General features: G+C 48.2%; 8 protein-coding genes across 8 annotated transcripts; 2 read left to right on the top strand and 6 right to left on the bottom strand.

Annotated features, from left to right (window-relative positions):
* Positions 1-215: 215 nt before the first annotated feature.
* Positions 216-1910, bottom strand: N7529_001296 (Carboxylesterase type B; the record flags this gene model as incomplete). The annotated part of the gene is made up of 1 exon (XM_057236827.1): positions 216-1910. The coding sequence occupies one exon, from the start codon at positions 1908-1910 to the stop codon at positions 216-218; it is 1695 nt and encodes a 564-aa protein (XP_057103630.1).
* A 1298-nt stretch (positions 1911-3208) lies between these two features.
* N7529_001295 (UbiX family flavin prenyltransferase) lies at positions 3209-3898 on the bottom strand (the record flags this gene model as incomplete). The annotated part of the gene is made up of 1 exon (XM_057236826.1): positions 3209-3898. One exon carries the CDS (start codon positions 3896-3898, stop codon positions 3209-3211), a length of 690 nt encoding a protein of 229 aa, XP_057103629.1.
* Positions 3899-4447: 549 nt separating this feature from the next.
* On the bottom strand, positions 4448-6639 carry N7529_001294 (uncharacterized protein; the record flags this gene model as incomplete). Its single annotated transcript, XM_057236825.1, has 4 exons — positions 4448-4488; positions 4555-5459; positions 5517-6053; positions 6104-6639. The coding sequence occupies 4 exons, from the start codon at positions 6637-6639 to the stop codon at positions 4448-4450; spliced, it is 2019 nt and encodes a 672-aa protein (XP_057103628.1).
* Positions 6640-7650: 1011 nt separating this feature from the next.
* On the bottom strand, positions 7651-9204 carry N7529_001293 (UbiD family decarboxylase; the record flags this gene model as incomplete). The annotated part of the gene is made up of 2 exons (XM_057236824.1): positions 7651-8187; positions 8239-9204. 2 exons carry the CDS (start codon positions 9202-9204, stop codon positions 7651-7653), a joined length of 1503 nt encoding a protein of 500 aa, XP_057103627.1.
* Positions 9205-9722: 518 nt separating this feature from the next.
* On the top strand, positions 9723-10474 carry N7529_001292 (flavin reductase family protein; the record flags this gene model as incomplete). Its single annotated transcript, XM_057236823.1, has 2 exons — positions 9723-9776; positions 9821-10474. 2 exons carry the CDS (start codon positions 9723-9725, stop codon positions 10472-10474), a joined length of 708 nt encoding a protein of 235 aa, XP_057103626.1.
* Positions 10475-11468: 994 nt separating this feature from the next.
* Positions 11469-13465, top strand: N7529_001291 (uncharacterized protein; the record flags this gene model as incomplete). The annotated part of the gene is made up of 4 exons (XM_057236822.1): positions 11469-11751; positions 11804-11938; positions 11989-12580; positions 12634-13465. 4 exons carry the CDS (start codon positions 11469-11471, stop codon positions 13463-13465), a joined length of 1842 nt encoding a protein of 613 aa, XP_057103625.1.
* Positions 13466-13606: 141 nt separating this feature from the next.
* N7529_001290 (uncharacterized protein) lies at positions 13607-14140 on the bottom strand (the record flags this gene model as incomplete). The annotated part of the gene is made up of 1 exon (XM_057236821.1): positions 13607-14140. The coding sequence occupies one exon, from the start codon at positions 14138-14140 to the stop codon at positions 13607-13609; it is 534 nt and encodes a 177-aa protein (XP_057103624.1).
* Positions 14141-14682: 542 nt separating this feature from the next.
* On the bottom strand, positions 14683-16170 carry N7529_001289 (flavin-containing monooxygenase; the record flags this gene model as incomplete). Its single annotated transcript, XM_057236820.1, has 1 exon — positions 14683-16170. The coding sequence occupies one exon, from the start codon at positions 16168-16170 to the stop codon at positions 14683-14685; it is 1488 nt and encodes a 495-aa protein (XP_057103623.1).
* Between the last annotated feature and the right edge of the window lie 541 nt (positions 16171-16711).

Genomic DNA, 16711 nt, shown 5'->3' with positions numbered 1-16711 from the left:
TTTGGTATTAGTATTTGTAGCCTTTGGTAGGACGAACTATAATTCAACCTGATAGGGCGATATATCGTTAGAAGTTGAATGACATTGTGGTATTCACTACTTCCTATGCTACCTTTTGGAAGTTATTCTCAAACTAACGACTAATCAAAACATGTCATCATGCGTAGAGCCCGTAAACATGATTCATAACTGTTCAAGCGTCTCTCTGTACAGCCTCAGATATGGAAAGAGGCAAAATTCGCTGTCAAGAATTCATAAGTGTCCTGGCGGAAGTTATCCTGCAGCAAAGCCCCATGGTCATTGAAGAAGTTCATCAATGACTGATTGTTACTCCACTGTGGCCAGTCCATGTAATTGCCAGCCCTGGAATTAGGATCCTGCTCATAGACAAAGGACAGGTAGTATGCGTGAATAGACTTAGATGCGTAGTTCGGCTGAATTCCAAAGAACAACTGCAAGATGTCGGATCCATGGAAGGTTCCCAGAAAAGGCAATGAATGATTATATGACGAGAGGTAGGACCAAAAACGGACATTCGGCTTTGCTTTCAGGGCGTAGTTCAAGAAGACTCGGCGCGTAAGAGTAAACGAAAGGTCGCCGAGGATGGCCGAAAGTCGTTTGAATTGTGGATACCAGTTGTTCGAGGTTCCAGTACGGAAGGGCGATCCATCTTCCTGAATATCTTGATAAGTGGCAACCAGATCCGTGATTTGTTGTCGAGAGGCATCGAAGAAGTAAAGCGTTTGTAGATAGTCAACTATATCGTTCGTTGTTGTCAGATTTTTCTGAGTCAAGGCAAAGATAGTTCCTTCATCTTCTTGGTCGCCGATGATGAATGGAACTGATGCATATTTGCCCTTCGCGGCCAACTGGTCCGGAGACTCGGTCAATAGATAACCATCGGGTCGTGGCAAATATGATTCGGCGACGGAATTATAACCCAGAATTCCTGGAACAGAATTTGCGGCATTGAGGAATTTGGTATAATCGAGTCCTCGCAGACATGCAAGTGTGTCAGTGGCGCCATCGCACCCGGCATTCTTGACCACGGTGTCGTACACAGCTTGGCCCTTTACGCCGTCCACTGGATTCGCAGACGCAATACAACCAGAATCCATAATTCCGCCTCGGAATAGCGGGGAACCATTATATGTGTTGTCGCCATCGTACAGTGCCATCTGGTCGAAGACCGAGATCGCGCCGGCAGACTCTCCCCAAATAGTCACTTTTGTCGGATCGCCTCCAAATGCTGCAATGTTGTCTGCGACCCATTCTAGAGCTAAGCGCTGATCTAAAAGACCGAGATTCGCCGAGCCATCTTCAAGGACCTCCGCACCGGGCAAGAAACCAAACCCTCCGAGGCGATAGTTCATAGCAACATAGATGACAGGCATACCTAGTGACACAGAGCTTGCCACAAAAGCTGCGCCATCGTATGTTGTGATCGAACCTTGTTCAAAGCCCCCGCCATAAATCCAGACCAACACCGGGAGTTTCGCATCCGGCTTCGTACCGGCTGGCCGGCGCACGTTCAAGGTCAAACAATCCTCGCCTGAATTTTTGATCGCCTGAAAGATTGGGATATTACCGACTTCAGCGATGATAGAGGTGGGAAGATCGCTTGTGTCGGTGCTTAACGTGAATTGTGGACAGGACTTTGCAGGCAAAGTAGCCTGTATTATTTCGGGGGACGTTTCAATTGGTCGAGGCGGCTTCAACCGATTGGAACCGGTCGGGGGCAATGCGAACGGGATACCATTGAAGCTATCCACGTTGTTGGCCGATACACCAATAACAGTGGCATCAGGTTTGGAGATGACGACTGTTGGACCATCTGCCCTTTTGTTTGATGCCGGTGCAGCTAGAACCAAAGGTAGTGTGGCCAACAATAGCTTCAAAATGGAAGACATCATGACAGCCTCCCTAGGCTGATCAAAAAGCTTCAATTTCGGAGAGGATTACCTTTCGCCCTTGCTTGCAATCCTCGTGTCGGGTGGGCAACGAAGGGGTAGATATAGAATGTGGCCTCAAACCTAACCCCGGATTCGGTCATGACAGAGTACTGCCGATATCAAAAGAATATGGGTGTTCGAAGTAAAGTTACATATCCCTGTTCTGCTTGCAGTTGGCTTTGGCGTTCGACATGGCCCGCAACCAGCTCATATGCATGGCCGCAACTCGAAAGGGAAGTTGGACCGAGTTCTGATCATGAGGCCGTAATATCATGCGGCTGAGTTATCACAGATTAGCACAGAATATCCAGGTGATCGCGGGGCACGGTAAGATAATCCAAGCAATGTGTTTGGATAGCATAAATGTGTCTTGCGCACAATGCACCGAGAAAGTTTATGAGTAATGCAAGTTAGACCAGGAATGCCACGGTGAGAACATCAACTAACCGGGTTGACGCAAGGGGCGCAGATCTTCGGCATTAGGAATGAAGAATGTACGATGATATTAATAGAATCAACACCGTTCTTTGCCCAAGGGGGGGACATACATCCTGCCGTCCTCAAAACGAGGAAGATTGCGAGGCTGATCCCACCGATGAACTCGGCATAGAATAATAGCTATGTGTTGATCCATTCAACTTGGTCATCATGCATAATTCGATGATTGTTACCTGTTTGGTATAAGTTGGTAGCGGGTTCATCCAGGTAGCGGTGGGGTGTGTATACATCGGAATAGGCTATTAGTTCCCTTTCGTCATATGGTAGCAAGCAAGGGTCTAAAAATGAGACCACTCGTTCGAACCCCGCGAATGTCCACATTTGGACTTTGCGTTGGAGTGAAAACTGCATTTACATAAAGTCAAACGAAGGGGTAACACATTGGAAAAGGAGGCCCCCCGCGCGAGCTCTTGCTTTCAGGAGCCAAATTGCCAGGCATTGGGGATTTTTCCCCAATATTCTTTTAAATCACTTGCTTGACTTTCCAGGACATTATACTCAAGCCACGTAAGAACCATTCATACTGTTTGCATTCGGCCGCAAGCCTAACAATATGCAGCCACACTGCCATATTGTAGACCTTCAACATAGTTACGCAAGAACCGGCACATTGTTCGTATACATATCTGTCATTTTTTCGATCCCAGACTCCTTCCAAGGTTCTCTATAAGGAAAATGCAACGTTCCAATTTCGAAAAAGAAAATACCATAACAATGCGCAAATCAAGGCAAAATCCCAGCTCTTCACATGGATATATCTATTTGTCCCAGCCTTCCCACCTAGCAAAGTCTCCCGTGTCCAAATCAAAGAGGTCCAACATGCGCCCGACACTCTGATCAACTAAATCCTCAACCGAGGCAGCGCGAATGTAATACGCGGGAACAGGCGGGAAGATGATAGCGCCAGCCCGTGAGACCTCGAGCATGTTTCTCAAATGTATATCACTCAACGGGGTTTCTCTCGCAACAAGGACAAGCTTCCTCCGCTCTTTGAGCATGACATCTGCTGTCCGCGAGATCAAATCATCACAGAAGCCACTGTGGATAGCAGCCAGGGTTTTCATACTGCAAGGCACGACAATCATGCCGTCGGCCTTGAACGAGCCACTTGATATGGGAGCAGCCATATCATTGATGTTGTGAACATGGTCAGCCAGAGCCTTGACATTCGAAGGGTGGTAATCGGTTTCGTATTTGATTGTCGCCTCCGCCCACTTACTCATGACCAGATGAGTTTCGATGTTTAGGCGACGGAGAGCAATAAGGGCCTTAATACCAAGGATTGCACCGGTAGCGCCGGTCATGGCCACAACAATACGCTTGCGTGGTCGCGACTGGGCATGCTGGGTATGTTGGGTTTCCATGAGGTTTGCGGCTTCCGGGGGGCTGCCACCGGGTGAGGCGCGGATCGAAGAGGGAGTGTGAGTACCAGAAATAAGGGAAAGCATTTGTCTGATAATTGAATTTCAACTACTAGTTGGTTCAAGCTGTAATGGGTATGTCGGTGTGTGAAAATGAGCTCTGATGGCAATATGAATTGAGATGGGCAGCATCTCCCATTTATGTCAAGACAAAAGAGTGGCAAGCTGGCAGTTTTCTTGATACCCACAGTATGCAGGAAATGGCAAGCCGGCTTCCGGTCTTGCAGCCGTTGTGAAACGGCCCGATTTGGAGTATACATATGACCCGCTCCGAGGCCCCGAGATCCCGAGACCGACTATCCGAACTATCCGAATCACTTGGACAGCGTACCCAATCGTTCTGTTTCCCTAAAGCGATACATCAATCTCCTGGTTGGGTTACCTGGTCTGCGGCTAGCCGGATATAAAGACAGATATGATGGTCGATTTTTAGGAGGAACCGATGTGCGCTAAAATTTCGGTACTGTTTGAAGGATTCACATTCCATATCATCCGCGAATCACATAGTAATATAACAGAGTGATATAAGTACAATTCAATAAATATTCGTTTGAGTCATTTTATAGTAAACGTACATCATAAAAGTCCATTTTCTTGAGTGAAGTCGAACATTGGGACTGCAAGGATAGCGTTAGCTCATGTTCGCAAGTACAAAACAGAATTACATATAGATGGAAACTGACCATTCATTATTGAATCCAGATAAGAGATAGGTGAGTTACTCATCGGATGTGCAACATTGAAAAAGGCATCAGGCATACTGGACATGTTAGTGAGAGCCAAATCACAGGATGTCGATACACACCCTGAACCAAAGATGCCTGGATTGAAGCCAGGGCCAGCCCAAGACTCATTCTCAGATACCTCATTCTCCTGCGGCCGATCTAAAGCACTACGCAAGGTGACCAGAGCACGGATATGTCTCGTAGAGAGCCACTGGCTGTCATTCTCCGTACCACTCTCATCTACCGTTCGAGAGTCTGATGAGGTGAACACATCGATGACACGCTGTTGCAGGTCCCGACACTCGGGGTCATTCCTGGTTTCTTCCCAGATGCAGAGAAGCAGTGTTGAGCTCAAGACGGTATGCACCATTGACCAGCTGCGCAGTGGAACCACACTCAGAGCCTGGAAATCAAGAAATGCCCGAGACGCGTCAAGCAAGCTTCCCTTCGCCCGGGTCCGCAAAACATCAGTCTCAAGGGGCTGTGATTGGGGTTGAGACTGCTTCATTGCCGGGCGGCACACCACAGACACACAAAAAGATGAATGCATCTTGAGAGCTAGGTGCTCAAGGTGCTGTTGTAGAGTTGTGCATTTGGTTCGGAGTTGTAGGTGAGGGCTTCCTCGTTTATATAGCGTATCCATATGCTGTAGGGCTTCAACAGCTCGACCGAACTCATTATTACCGAAAGAGTCGGGTCGCATGGTATCCAGACCGAGCCGGCAAAGAGAATGCATAATGTCTACGTACGATAGATCGTTTCGATGTAGAAAGGTCTCATCAGTAGTCCATCCAGTGACCATGACGATTGGCGGACGATCGTAGCACATCGATAATAAACTATCCTGCCACACGATAGTTGACCTGCTTTACATTAACATTGTAACATTCCGCCGGGATCACCAAGGGACGACGGCTTACCATAATTTCTTTGCTTTCACTCGAACGTACTCTGGCCAGTGAGCGGTGCTTCGCTCTGTGTGCAAGCCCATCGTCTGAGCAAGACGAACGGTTGTGCCTAATAACGCCCAAGCCGCGTCGGACTGTCCCATATTCTGCAGCGTATTGCCGATAATTAAAAGGGCCTGAATGGTATCGAGGGATGGTCGGAAAAGGAAGTTTGCCAGACGGAGGGCATGGAATGCTCGGCGTACTGCGAGTGTTAGCGAAGACGAGAAGTGAGAGATAAGCGAGGACAGACCAAAATCAGTCGCCAGTTCTAAACGCTGAGGATAGTCGATGTCAGAGTAATGGGCACCGGCAGCTAACACAGCCAACAGAAGACTTATGTGGCCAATCGACTTGTCAGTTGCCCAGCGTTCAGTGATTGTATGCTGGTCGCGCAACTCTCCAGCCACGAGCGCATTAAGATACGTGCAGAGATCGGACTCGAATCGATCCATATCAGCGAGGATCGGATTGAATGGATATGCTGTGACACTATAATAGTGGAAGAACCTAACAATCTCAGCATATATGTATCTTCTTACATGGCAGCAGGTACATACTTCAAGACTTCATTTCTATGCGGTAGAACGCTGAGCAATGAGCTCCACCTTTCCTGCGGAGTCTTCGAATCCATGAACGGGTAGCTAATAAAGGTATTTTGGAGACCTAGGACGGAGCCCAGATCCCGAGTCATGGATTCATTGCCATCCGATGCCCGAGAACGTAGTATCGAAACAACCGAGTTATCTCCGGAGTAGACATAATTCTTCGCAGCCTCATCTGGTCGGAGTGATGTCGACGTCGAGGCAGCCGTTGGAACCTTTTGATTAGCTTGTCTTCGAAGTGGCGTTAGGCGTGCTGGACTTTGCGATGCAGACCGGGCATTGCCTGCGTGAGAACTCTCTCTTCGGGGGTCTCGGGGCGAATCATAAGTGCAAATTTGGGGGTGATTTCTTTTTTGGCATGTATGGCAAGGCTGAGTGCCATCACATTTGACTTTTCTTTTTCGACAGGGGTAGCACGCTCTCACTTCCCGGTCTTTGCGCTTCAGATTGAGTACTCGGTCGACTTCATCATGGCTTGGAGTGTCGTTCATGTTGCCGAGGGACCGAGGGACCGGGTTCCGAGATCAGGATTTGGATTTTCCAGAAATACGCTTGTAACACAATCGTTCAATCTAGTATTTCAAATAGCATGTTCGAATCGATCATGGCGTACTGGAAAAGTGCATTGAGAAATACGCCGGATGGCCGGTATCATGTGACCCACAAGTGCACGGGCCAAAACGGTCATCGTGCATATTCACACAATCTAATAATCAAATAACATATAGTCATAGTTATATAAGTGTTGATGAGGAAGGATTCTGACATATATCACAATATATTGTATAAGGGGTCCATTTGAACATAAGAGCAAATATCAAGTGTGGCGATAGCGCACAGGGCTGCCGTCGGCCTGCTTGGCAGCTGGGCTTCACCCAACGACCCACCTAATAGTTATCTTTCACCTAACTAAGTTATGGATGAAATCCTTGACTGGAGGTAAATGGCGGAATCGTTCTCATGAGAATGTTACAAATGGTACTTTCTTCCCAATTAGGAAGTCTAGCTGCATCACGTGATTCTTCCTAAATCAATCCTAAAGGTTTAGTCTGTTCGTCTGTGTTCATCTATACAGAGCGTCTCAATGCCATACATATCGACTCTTTGATGGGTGGATAGCTACCTTATGCCTCAGGTCGGGTGACTGGTGACTGAGAACCACCTACATCTTATCACGTTGGTACACCAATATATATTGTGAGCCATGATCTGACCATTGTCTGTACTCTCTCGTTGGACCATAAACTCATCCGCAGCATTTCCAGAAACGATTTCTGTACTCATCCGTGGATGCAGAAGACATATAAAATATCGAAGGTTAGGACCAACACATTAAAAAGCTTTGGGCGTCTCAGGCTCTGTTGTCATCAACGATTAGTTGAGTGACGTGCGTATCCAAAACTACACACTGCCAGAAAAAGTGAAATTGTTTAAGCAAACAAAATGAAACTTTCATATCTGTACAACTAATCTAATCTCTATAAACAAAATGAAACATTCACTTAATCCTTCCGAAATCCCATCTTAGTCCAGTTATTCAAAACCTTGCTCTTCAATTCCTCGGAATACGAAGACTCAAAGTCCGCAGCCACCCAATCCCGACCGGTGGTATACTCAGCAGGCATCAGGGCATCAGAAACAACCTTTCCGCCATGAGTCTTTGAATGAGCGCCATGGCCCATATACGGAATGAGTGGGAAGCCCCGAACATCGTCAAAGAACGTCTCATCAGAACCGGGCCGACATCTCGTCGAGAAAGCCCACATGACATCCTTCCCATTGTACACATCGATGTCGTCACCGCAAAGCACGAGTCGGTGGATGGTATAGCCGGCTTTGGCATTGAAGATCAAATCACCGATTTGTCTTCTTAGCTCAACAGAAGTGGTTTTCATTTCGCGGAGGCGCCCTGTGTCGATGCGGAGGGCTACCCAGGTGACTTGGGACTCGAAGGGAGCAAAGGCATCCGTTACGGGGAGGTTATTTTGCTGGCAGATTTTGCGGATCTCAGCGGCAGCAAGAGAACCGATCATAGTGTGCTAAAATCAAAAGTCAGTTTGTTCAGACGACGAAGGAAAAGTTCAACTTACAGTCTCATCTGTCAGACGACCACAGGCCGACATGGGCATGATAGGATCATTGCGGTAGGTGATTCTGTTGACGGTGTACTTCGGCCAGAGATGGGTATCACCGGGGAAGACGTAGCCATGCATTTCACCGAAAGGACCTTCAGGAGCCTGATCGGTGATCGAGAGGGTACCCTCGAAGACGATCTCGGAAGTCGCAGGGACAAGAAGATCATTCGTGTCGCACTTGACGAGCTCGAGGGCAGACCCAGTCATAGCACCGACGTATTCAGCCTCGCTGACACCGTCGGGAATGGGCATACTCGATGCCATTATGGCAGCAGGAGGGACACCAAAGGCCAAAGCCCAAGGGACATCACGGCCTTCCTTCTTCCACATCTGGTGGATTTGCCAAATGTGTTGGGGCTCGATGACAAGACCAGCAAGATGGCGTTCATCGGAGACCATCGCACGAGCAATGGACCAGTTCGTCCATGATCCATCGGGTGATTGAACGACGTGCATACCGTACGTCTGGATGTACTTTCCACCATCATGCTGGTGAATCATCGGAGCAGGGATCTTGGTAAGATCGATTTGGTCTTCTTCAAGGAAGTTCTCCTTGCAAGGACCCGTTTCCAAGACCGTCGGAGGGATGGGGGTCATCGTGCTGGCCGACAGCATCTTATCCAGAATATCACGCATCGATGCAGTGGGCGGGAGAGCCAGATGACGGGCTAGTCTGCCATAGCGGTCTTTAGAAGATTTTCGCAGGGAAGCCGGGGCACCGAGGATGCGGAACAGACCATGCTGCGAGCCGATGATGTTGTTGAAGAGGGGGGCTTTGTCGTCCGTTTCACAGACACGGCGGGTGATGGCTGCAGCTTCGAGATTGGCGTTGATGGGAGTGTTGATTTCCACTAAGTCGTTGTCGGCCTTGAGGGCTTCGACGAAGGAGCGGAAGTTGAGATGGGGTTCAGTGGAGACCATGATCGAATCAATGTATTTGTAGATATTTTGTATAGACAAGTGTATCGGAACAATGCAGGGCAATCTACTCCTTCAGACCAGACGTTATATAGGATCGACCGGTTAGCTCGGCTTAACCATTTGCAAAGTTAGACCGATTTATCCACCTCCATCTCGGTATACCATAGGTTCTCGTTCCATGACCCCTAGTATGCGAGACTGCGAGACTGCGAGACTCCGAACTTCTAAGCCTCCAAGGTCCCCGAGGCCCCGAGGTTCCGAGTTGTGGAGTAGTTCCGCCTACCGCACGGTCGCATCTCAATTGGACAACTCTCTTCGGAGCTCGGCACACCAAGTGTCAATGCCGATGGAATGTGAATAGATGAGACTGATCGCTGATTACATTATACAGAAGTGGGTGTGAAATCCAGTCTAGTGACATGTCGGCAGACTCGATCGGCTAAGAAAAACACACTATAAGAGAGGGGTCAGCGACACAAAGAAAAAAAAAACCGACCGAATAAAGATCAAAACACGCCATGTTTTACCAACCTGGAATCACAGAACATAATCTTCCCCACGACCCTTTCAAGGTGAGCCAGTTGCAACAAATACACGCAAAATTAAGTCTTACCAGCACATGCAGGCGTGCGTGGTCCCCCGCCCGATCGGATGGATATCCACCCAGAACAATGCCGGCCAAGCCAACCTAGCCCCTTACTCGCAATTCAATAACTTGACTTTCGACCCACCGTACGTGATGTTTTCATCCAACCAAACGGTGACGGGTGAACGTAAGGACACGGTTGTCAACGCCGAAGCAACGGGCAAGTTCGTGTGGAACCTGGCAACATGGGAGCTACGCGAAGCAGTGAACATTTCCGCCGAACAAGTTCCGTACGGCGTAGACGAGTTTACCCGCGCCAAGGTCACCAAAGAACCAGCGACATTGATGAACGTTCCAATGGTCGCGGAATCACCTGTGAAATTTGAGTGCGAGTATTTCACCACGCTGCGACTACCCGGTAATCCACCAATGGGAACAGTGGATGTAGTGATCGGGCGAGTGATCGCCGTTCATATCAAAGATGAGGTGTTGACAGATGGGAAACTGGATATCCGCAAGACACAGCCGATTGCGCGGTGTGGATATTATGAGTACACTGTTGTGAAGGAGACATTCGATATGGTTATCCCAGGGATGTCGGAGGACGTCCTGTATGGATTGGAGGGAAGTGCGAAACGCAATCGGGAAGTGCAATCACGGGACGACAACAAAGGTGGCCAATAAGTGGCGTGGTGATTGCAATAGCAGTAGTCTATTTGATTATCCTTGGACAATATGAAAAGTACATAAGAGTATACGAGTCGTGGGTCGGACACCGACGGTCCAAGAAAGATGGGCTAGAACGAGAGTCGGGTTGTAGAAAGATCACATGGTACTTAGCCGTACTTGTGAAAGTAAGTTAGGAATGTACCTTTTGTGGGAGTTTATATGCGAGCCATGGTTAAAACGGTACAATCTCATGGAAATGTTTCAGTTCCCCGGAATTGGTGGCGAAAAATTGGTGTTTTTATTTCTTTTAGCGTGAGCCTAATCATATCGCCCCACTCGTACATAGTATTCTATTGGTTATGCACCATGTGCCAGATATCACTTATCTTTCCTCGGTTATCACCACATTCTGGATTTTATTGGCTGTTTTAGGCCAAGACTCTACAAGGTTACAATGGAACTGACCAGCCAAGCTGCATGGCGCGGGGAGATACACTTGCCAAGAAGACACTAACTTCCACCGAGGGGAAACTAAATGAAGGCCTAAGCCCACCGTAGCTAAGTGATTGGATAACGCAAGGCTTGGCAAATATTAGCCTTCAAGGAGACTCACCTGAACCCCAAAAAATTACCGCTTATCAAGGCGTTCATTGTTCCAAGGTTGTCGGATGAAGCCGAAGATAAACATATTTGTACTGTCAAAGTAGGTGGTCAGATCTCGTGGCGCTTGAAAATGCAGGGTCTTCCGGCTATCGACGGTTTTTTAATAGCAAAATGACAAGGACACTCCTAAGCAATGTCCCAAAGCAGACAAAACTCCGGGTTCTAGAAGGGAGTCCGGATTGAAATGAAACAAAGTTGAAAGTGGGAAAGTGGCTGCGGTGGCGGGAAATGTTAGTGAGCTTCGCACCTGCCGACTGACTTTACCTTGTCACGCTTATTATAAGTGTCGCATCGTTTGCTCTTTATCTTTTTTTTTTCTTCTCCTTCCACGACTCACGACTTCACGATGAATGCTTCCGATCCCGCCGATCTGGCCGAGATTGCCAAGTCCAAGGCCGCTTCCCACGATATTGCCATCAGCGAGAAGAACCCTAATGTCGATGAATTGACCATCGACAGTGCCCCTCAACAGGGCACATACATTGACGATGGCATTGACAAGGCCTCACCTACCGCGGATGAGCTTGCTAACCTGCGTCGTATTGCGGGCAAGATCCCCTGGGCTGCGTACACCATTGCCTTTGTGGAACTCTGCGAGCGGTTCTCGTACTACGGTACCACCGCAGTTTGTAAGATTGCCCTCTTTTGAAGATTGCACTGCGATCCAGCTAACAGTACCAGTCGTCAACTTCATTCAGCGTCCTCTTCCGGAAGGATCTGTCTCGGGCGCGCTCGTTGCCGGTACCTCAGACTGGAGCAATGGTTCACCTGGTGCTCTCGGTATGGGCCAGCAGGCCTCAACCGGTTTGACTTTGTGTAAGTGTGCACGTGAACTATTTCCAGAAGCAATTGCTAACATGCCCAAGTCAACTCCTTCTGGTCCTACATCATGCCCCTGGCCGGTGCCTGGGTTGCCGATCAATACTGGGGTCGATTCCGTACTATTTTCTCCTCGATTGCTTGCGCACTCGTTGGTCACACTATTCTTGTCGTTTCTGCCATTCCCAAGGTTATTGCCAGCCCTAATGGTTCTATCGCGGCTTTCACCATCGGTTTGGTCATTATGGGTGTTGGAACTGGTGGTTTCAAGTCGAATATCTCTCCCTTGATTGCCGAGCAATATCGCGAGACCAAGCCTTATGTTACCACACTGCCCAGCGGCGAGCGTGTCATTGTTGATCCGGCTGCTACGGTCGCCCGTATCTACCTCTACTTCTACATGATGATCAACATCGGTTCGCTTGTTGGCCAGATTTCCATGGTCTACGCTGAGCGATACGTTGGCTTCTGGCTGTCGTACCTGTTGCCTACTGCCATGTTCTGCCTTTGCCCCACCGTTCTGTTCCTCTGCCGCAACAAGTACTACCTCACTCCTCCCAGTGGATCCATTTACCCCAAGGCATTCAAGCTGTGGAGCTTGGCCATGAAGGGTCACTGGACTCTCAACCCCGTTAGATGGTAAGCTGACTCTTGTCATTGTTTCAATCATTTTACTAACCAAGACCTCACAGGTTCCGCAAGTCTGAGACCAACATTTGGGATGCCGTTAAGCCCAGCGTGCTCGGTGCCAGCAAGCCTGCCTGGATGGACTTTGATGATGCTTGGGTTGATGAAGTCCGCCGTGGACTCATGGCCTGCCGAGTGTTCCTGTGGTACCCTCTGTACTGGCTCGCCTACAATCAGATGTTGAACAACTTGACCTCGCAGGCCGCCACCATGCGTCTTGGCGGAGTCCCCAATGATATCATCAACAATCTAAACCCCTTCGCACTGATCATTTTCATCCCGATCTTCGATCAAATCGTCTACCCCGGTCTCCGCAAGATTGGCTTCAACTTCACCCCCCTGAAGCGTATCACGGCCGGTTTCTGCATGGCCGGTGCTGGCATGATCGTCGCCGCTGTTACCCAGGCCTACATTTACAAGCTTGGACCTTGTGGTAATCAGGCCAACTACTGTCTCGAGGTGAAGGGCGAGTACACCAACATCTCCGTATGGATCCAAGCTTTGACTTATATCCTCGGTGGTATTTCCGAGATTCTGGCTTCCGTCACATCTCTCGAGTACGCCTATACCAAGGCGCCCAAGAACATGCGATCTCTCGTCCAGGCCGTGGCGCTCTTCATGAACGCCATTTCTTCTGCCATTGGTCAAGCCTTTGTTGGGTTGTCCGTGGATCCCCTCCTGACCTGGAACTACACCCTCGTCGCAATTCTGGCCTTCATTGGCGGAGCAGGATTCTGGGCAACCAACTACAAATTAGATCGTGAGGAAGATGCACTCAACATGCTACCAGATAGCCAGATGGGCAATCGGGAGGTTGTGGATGAAGAGCGGAAGTAATTGAAAAGCCAGAAAGTTGATATTGGTTGATATTGGTACTAATAAATGCCTTTTGACGATCTTGCAGTCGGTCCCTTGAATAGGGCTCCTTGAACAGAACGTTGATAGAACAGCATGAATACCACACGTATTATTAATGCCTCAATTTCTTTTTCGTAGACTCTGCATCCTAACATTGTCTCTTTGTTTCTTGCTCGGGCTGGTCCCCTGCTTCGCTTTGCGCTTGGCACCTGCTTTAGCACCAGCTTTATTTGAGTTGTCGTTTTCGCTGTCATCTACCTCAGTGCCCGTTGGCTTCTCCTTCACAGTATCGTCATCGTCGTCGTCGTTGGCATCTGCCGCTTTCTTTTCATCGCCATCTCCAGAACCAACACTTGCCCTCCTCCTAGCGTCCTTGGCGTTGTCGGTATTCCCAACGAACTGGCGTCCCTTTTTCGACTCTTTGACCTTCTTTTCATCCGTCTCCGCTTTTTGACTTTCGCTCAACTCTTCCCAGGCTTTCTTGGGAAGATACCTCTTTCTCGAGCCATCATTCTGCTTCGCAGTCCCCTTCCCTTCCTTTGTCTGCCACTCCTCCTTGGTCCAATCATCAAGGTGTTTCTGAGACTCGGTTTGTCCTTCTTCCTTGGTGGTGTTGTAACCACCGCCGCGCTTTTTGTATTCTGCTGCCATCATCTGGGCCTACACAGAACATTAAATTGTTTGAAATTTGTGAATTGGAGTTCAGAGAGCTTACCTTTCGAGCGGACCATTGGCCCGGTTTTCCACCTTTGTCACCGCTGTGGACTTCTTCTTTGATTTCATCCCGGAGTTTGGGGTCGCTGTACTTGTCTTTGGGAGGCATATTCTAGATGCAGCGGATATCGATGAATATGAATATGATGCAGAAATATTTTATGCCAGGAAAGCCAGTACTTTTAAGTGAGATTCAATAACAAGATATGAATCGATGACATGTTAATTGTGCTACTAGTGACATCATTCCGAGGGTCTATGAACTACATATGCAGGATAAATCCGGTTTGGCCGGATATCAAGACTAAAATTTAACCTTAATTTGGTTGCGAGATCGCCGAGATCGGTGAAACTTAATTTCCCATACCTACTAACACAAGGAGATATTTTGTTTTTGCTTATGTTAAGAAATGCGTATTCATCCCGAATACCGTAACCTTATATACAGAAACCCATACAAATACCACATGAATAGATAATTATCAAGAGAGTTTCGCACGCAGGTGCACACTTGGCCCCTGTACAAACTCCAGCCCAGTATTGATATCACCTCCCTGTGCGAACTTGATGTCCTTGAGATAGTGATCACGAGGCTGCCATGGACCGCGATCGGCAGCCTTGGGCAGCACGCGCTGCGCAATAGAAACATATGTGGAGTTCAGATTGAGGAGCGGGCGATCCTGCAGGGTAGCGGCATCTTTTTCCTTTAGTTTAGGCGTCGCAGCGATCAACTTCTCCGACTCGAGCTTCTTCAGCAAACGACACACGAACTGCGCGGTGGCATCCGCACCGAGAGTCCACGAAGCATTGGTATACCCAATGACAAATGCAGCATTGGGCAAATCCTGCAACATGACTCCGTTCCACAGATACTTATCACCGATTTCAATCTTCTTTCCATCCACAGACAATTTGGCACCACCGGCAATCTGAAGTCGCAACCCAGTAGCAGTAATAATGATATCTGCATCAAGTTGCTCACCCGAGTTGAGCACAATCCCCTTTTTCACAACCTGCTTGATAGTATCGGTCTTGACATCTGCCTTGCCTTGTCTCAAAGAACGGAACAAATCCCCATCGGGACAAACACACAAACGTTGATCCCATGGATTATACCTGGGTTTGAAATGCGGGTCGTGAGAAATATGCTTGGGCAACTGCTTGTTGACATTCAATCTCAACAGCCAGCGCGAGAGACCTGGAAAACGTTGACAGAACAGGAAAAAGATGCGGGAGGTATAGATCCAAATAAAGCGCTGCAGCCGCGTATACCACGAATAGGGCAGGATATAGCTTAGCCAGCGACTGTTAGTCCGATTGGGCAACGAGAGGATATAGGTCGGACTCCGTTGGAGCATTGTCACACGCTGGGCTTTCTCCGCCAAATTGGGCAAGAGGGTAACAGCGGTAGCGCCAGAGCCAATAATCACGATCTTTTTATCCTTGTAGTCGAGATCTTTGGGCCAGAACTGGGGATGCACAATCTTTCCGGCGAAGGCATCCAGACCGGGAATTTCAGCCTTCAAGGGCTCGTGATAATTATAGTAGCCTGTGCCGAAGATGACGTAACGGGCGGTGAAGATCTGTTCTTGTTCCTGATCTCCAGCCTGCACAGCGAGCGACCACGAATTAGACTCTGACGACCAATCTGCGGATGCGAGACGATGCTTGAAGTGAATGTTTGGGAAAATATTGAATTTCTTCGCTGTGGACCTGACATAGTCTTTAATGGCGGAACCCTCAGCGATGGGGTTATCGGCGGGCCAGGGGTTGAATTGGAATCCAAAAGTGAAGAGATCGGAGTCGGAGCGGATACCGGGGTATTTGAAGAGATCCCATGTTCCACCTAGATCATCACGGGCTTCGAGGATGGCGTAGGAGTAACCGGGGAGTTGGGATTGGAGTCTGTAGGCGGCGTTGATACCTGAGATTCCGGCGCCGACGATGATTACGTCGTAAGTTTTGGACATGGTTGACGATAAATTATTAAAGTTGATTAGACTCGTGAAAATGAAGCGGAAGAGGTCATTTAAATGGTGGGGGAGTTCATAAGCCTCGGTTTCACGACTGGGAGGAAATTTGGGGTGATCGGCAGTGTGGATATGATTTTTACCTACGAGTACAGTATGCACGATGTTCTCAATTGTTAGAGCGGGGAGATCGGGGAGCTGGGAATATTCGGCGCATATGACATGGTTCTAATTTATTTTAATTATATTGTATATATTTTATAGTAATTGACTCATCAATTCACAGGTTAACAGGTTCATAAATTCACATGTACCAGTTTTCAGAGATGTTCGGGATATTCTGGTCACACAGATCTGGGATCTTGTTACGGAGTATACGGAGTATAGTCCATGCATGGATCGGATGCTATAATTACTTGACACTGCGAACAAAACACTGCTAACAAGCATTCACAACATAGATATAGAAAAGAATCGATTAAGATATATTTTATAAATTTACATATATATGTACGTACACAAATTACTAACTACAACTATT

Source organism: Penicillium soppii (genome assembly GCF_028829465.1).
Source record: "Penicillium soppii strain IBT 18220 chromosome Unknown utg000001l, whole genome shotgun sequence".
Classification (NCBI taxonomy): domain Eukaryota; kingdom Fungi; phylum Ascomycota; class Eurotiomycetes; order Eurotiales; family Aspergillaceae; genus Penicillium; species Penicillium soppii.
The sequence above is the reverse complement of the archived record's forward strand: the minus strand, read 5'-3'. Positions and strand labels throughout refer to the sequence as shown.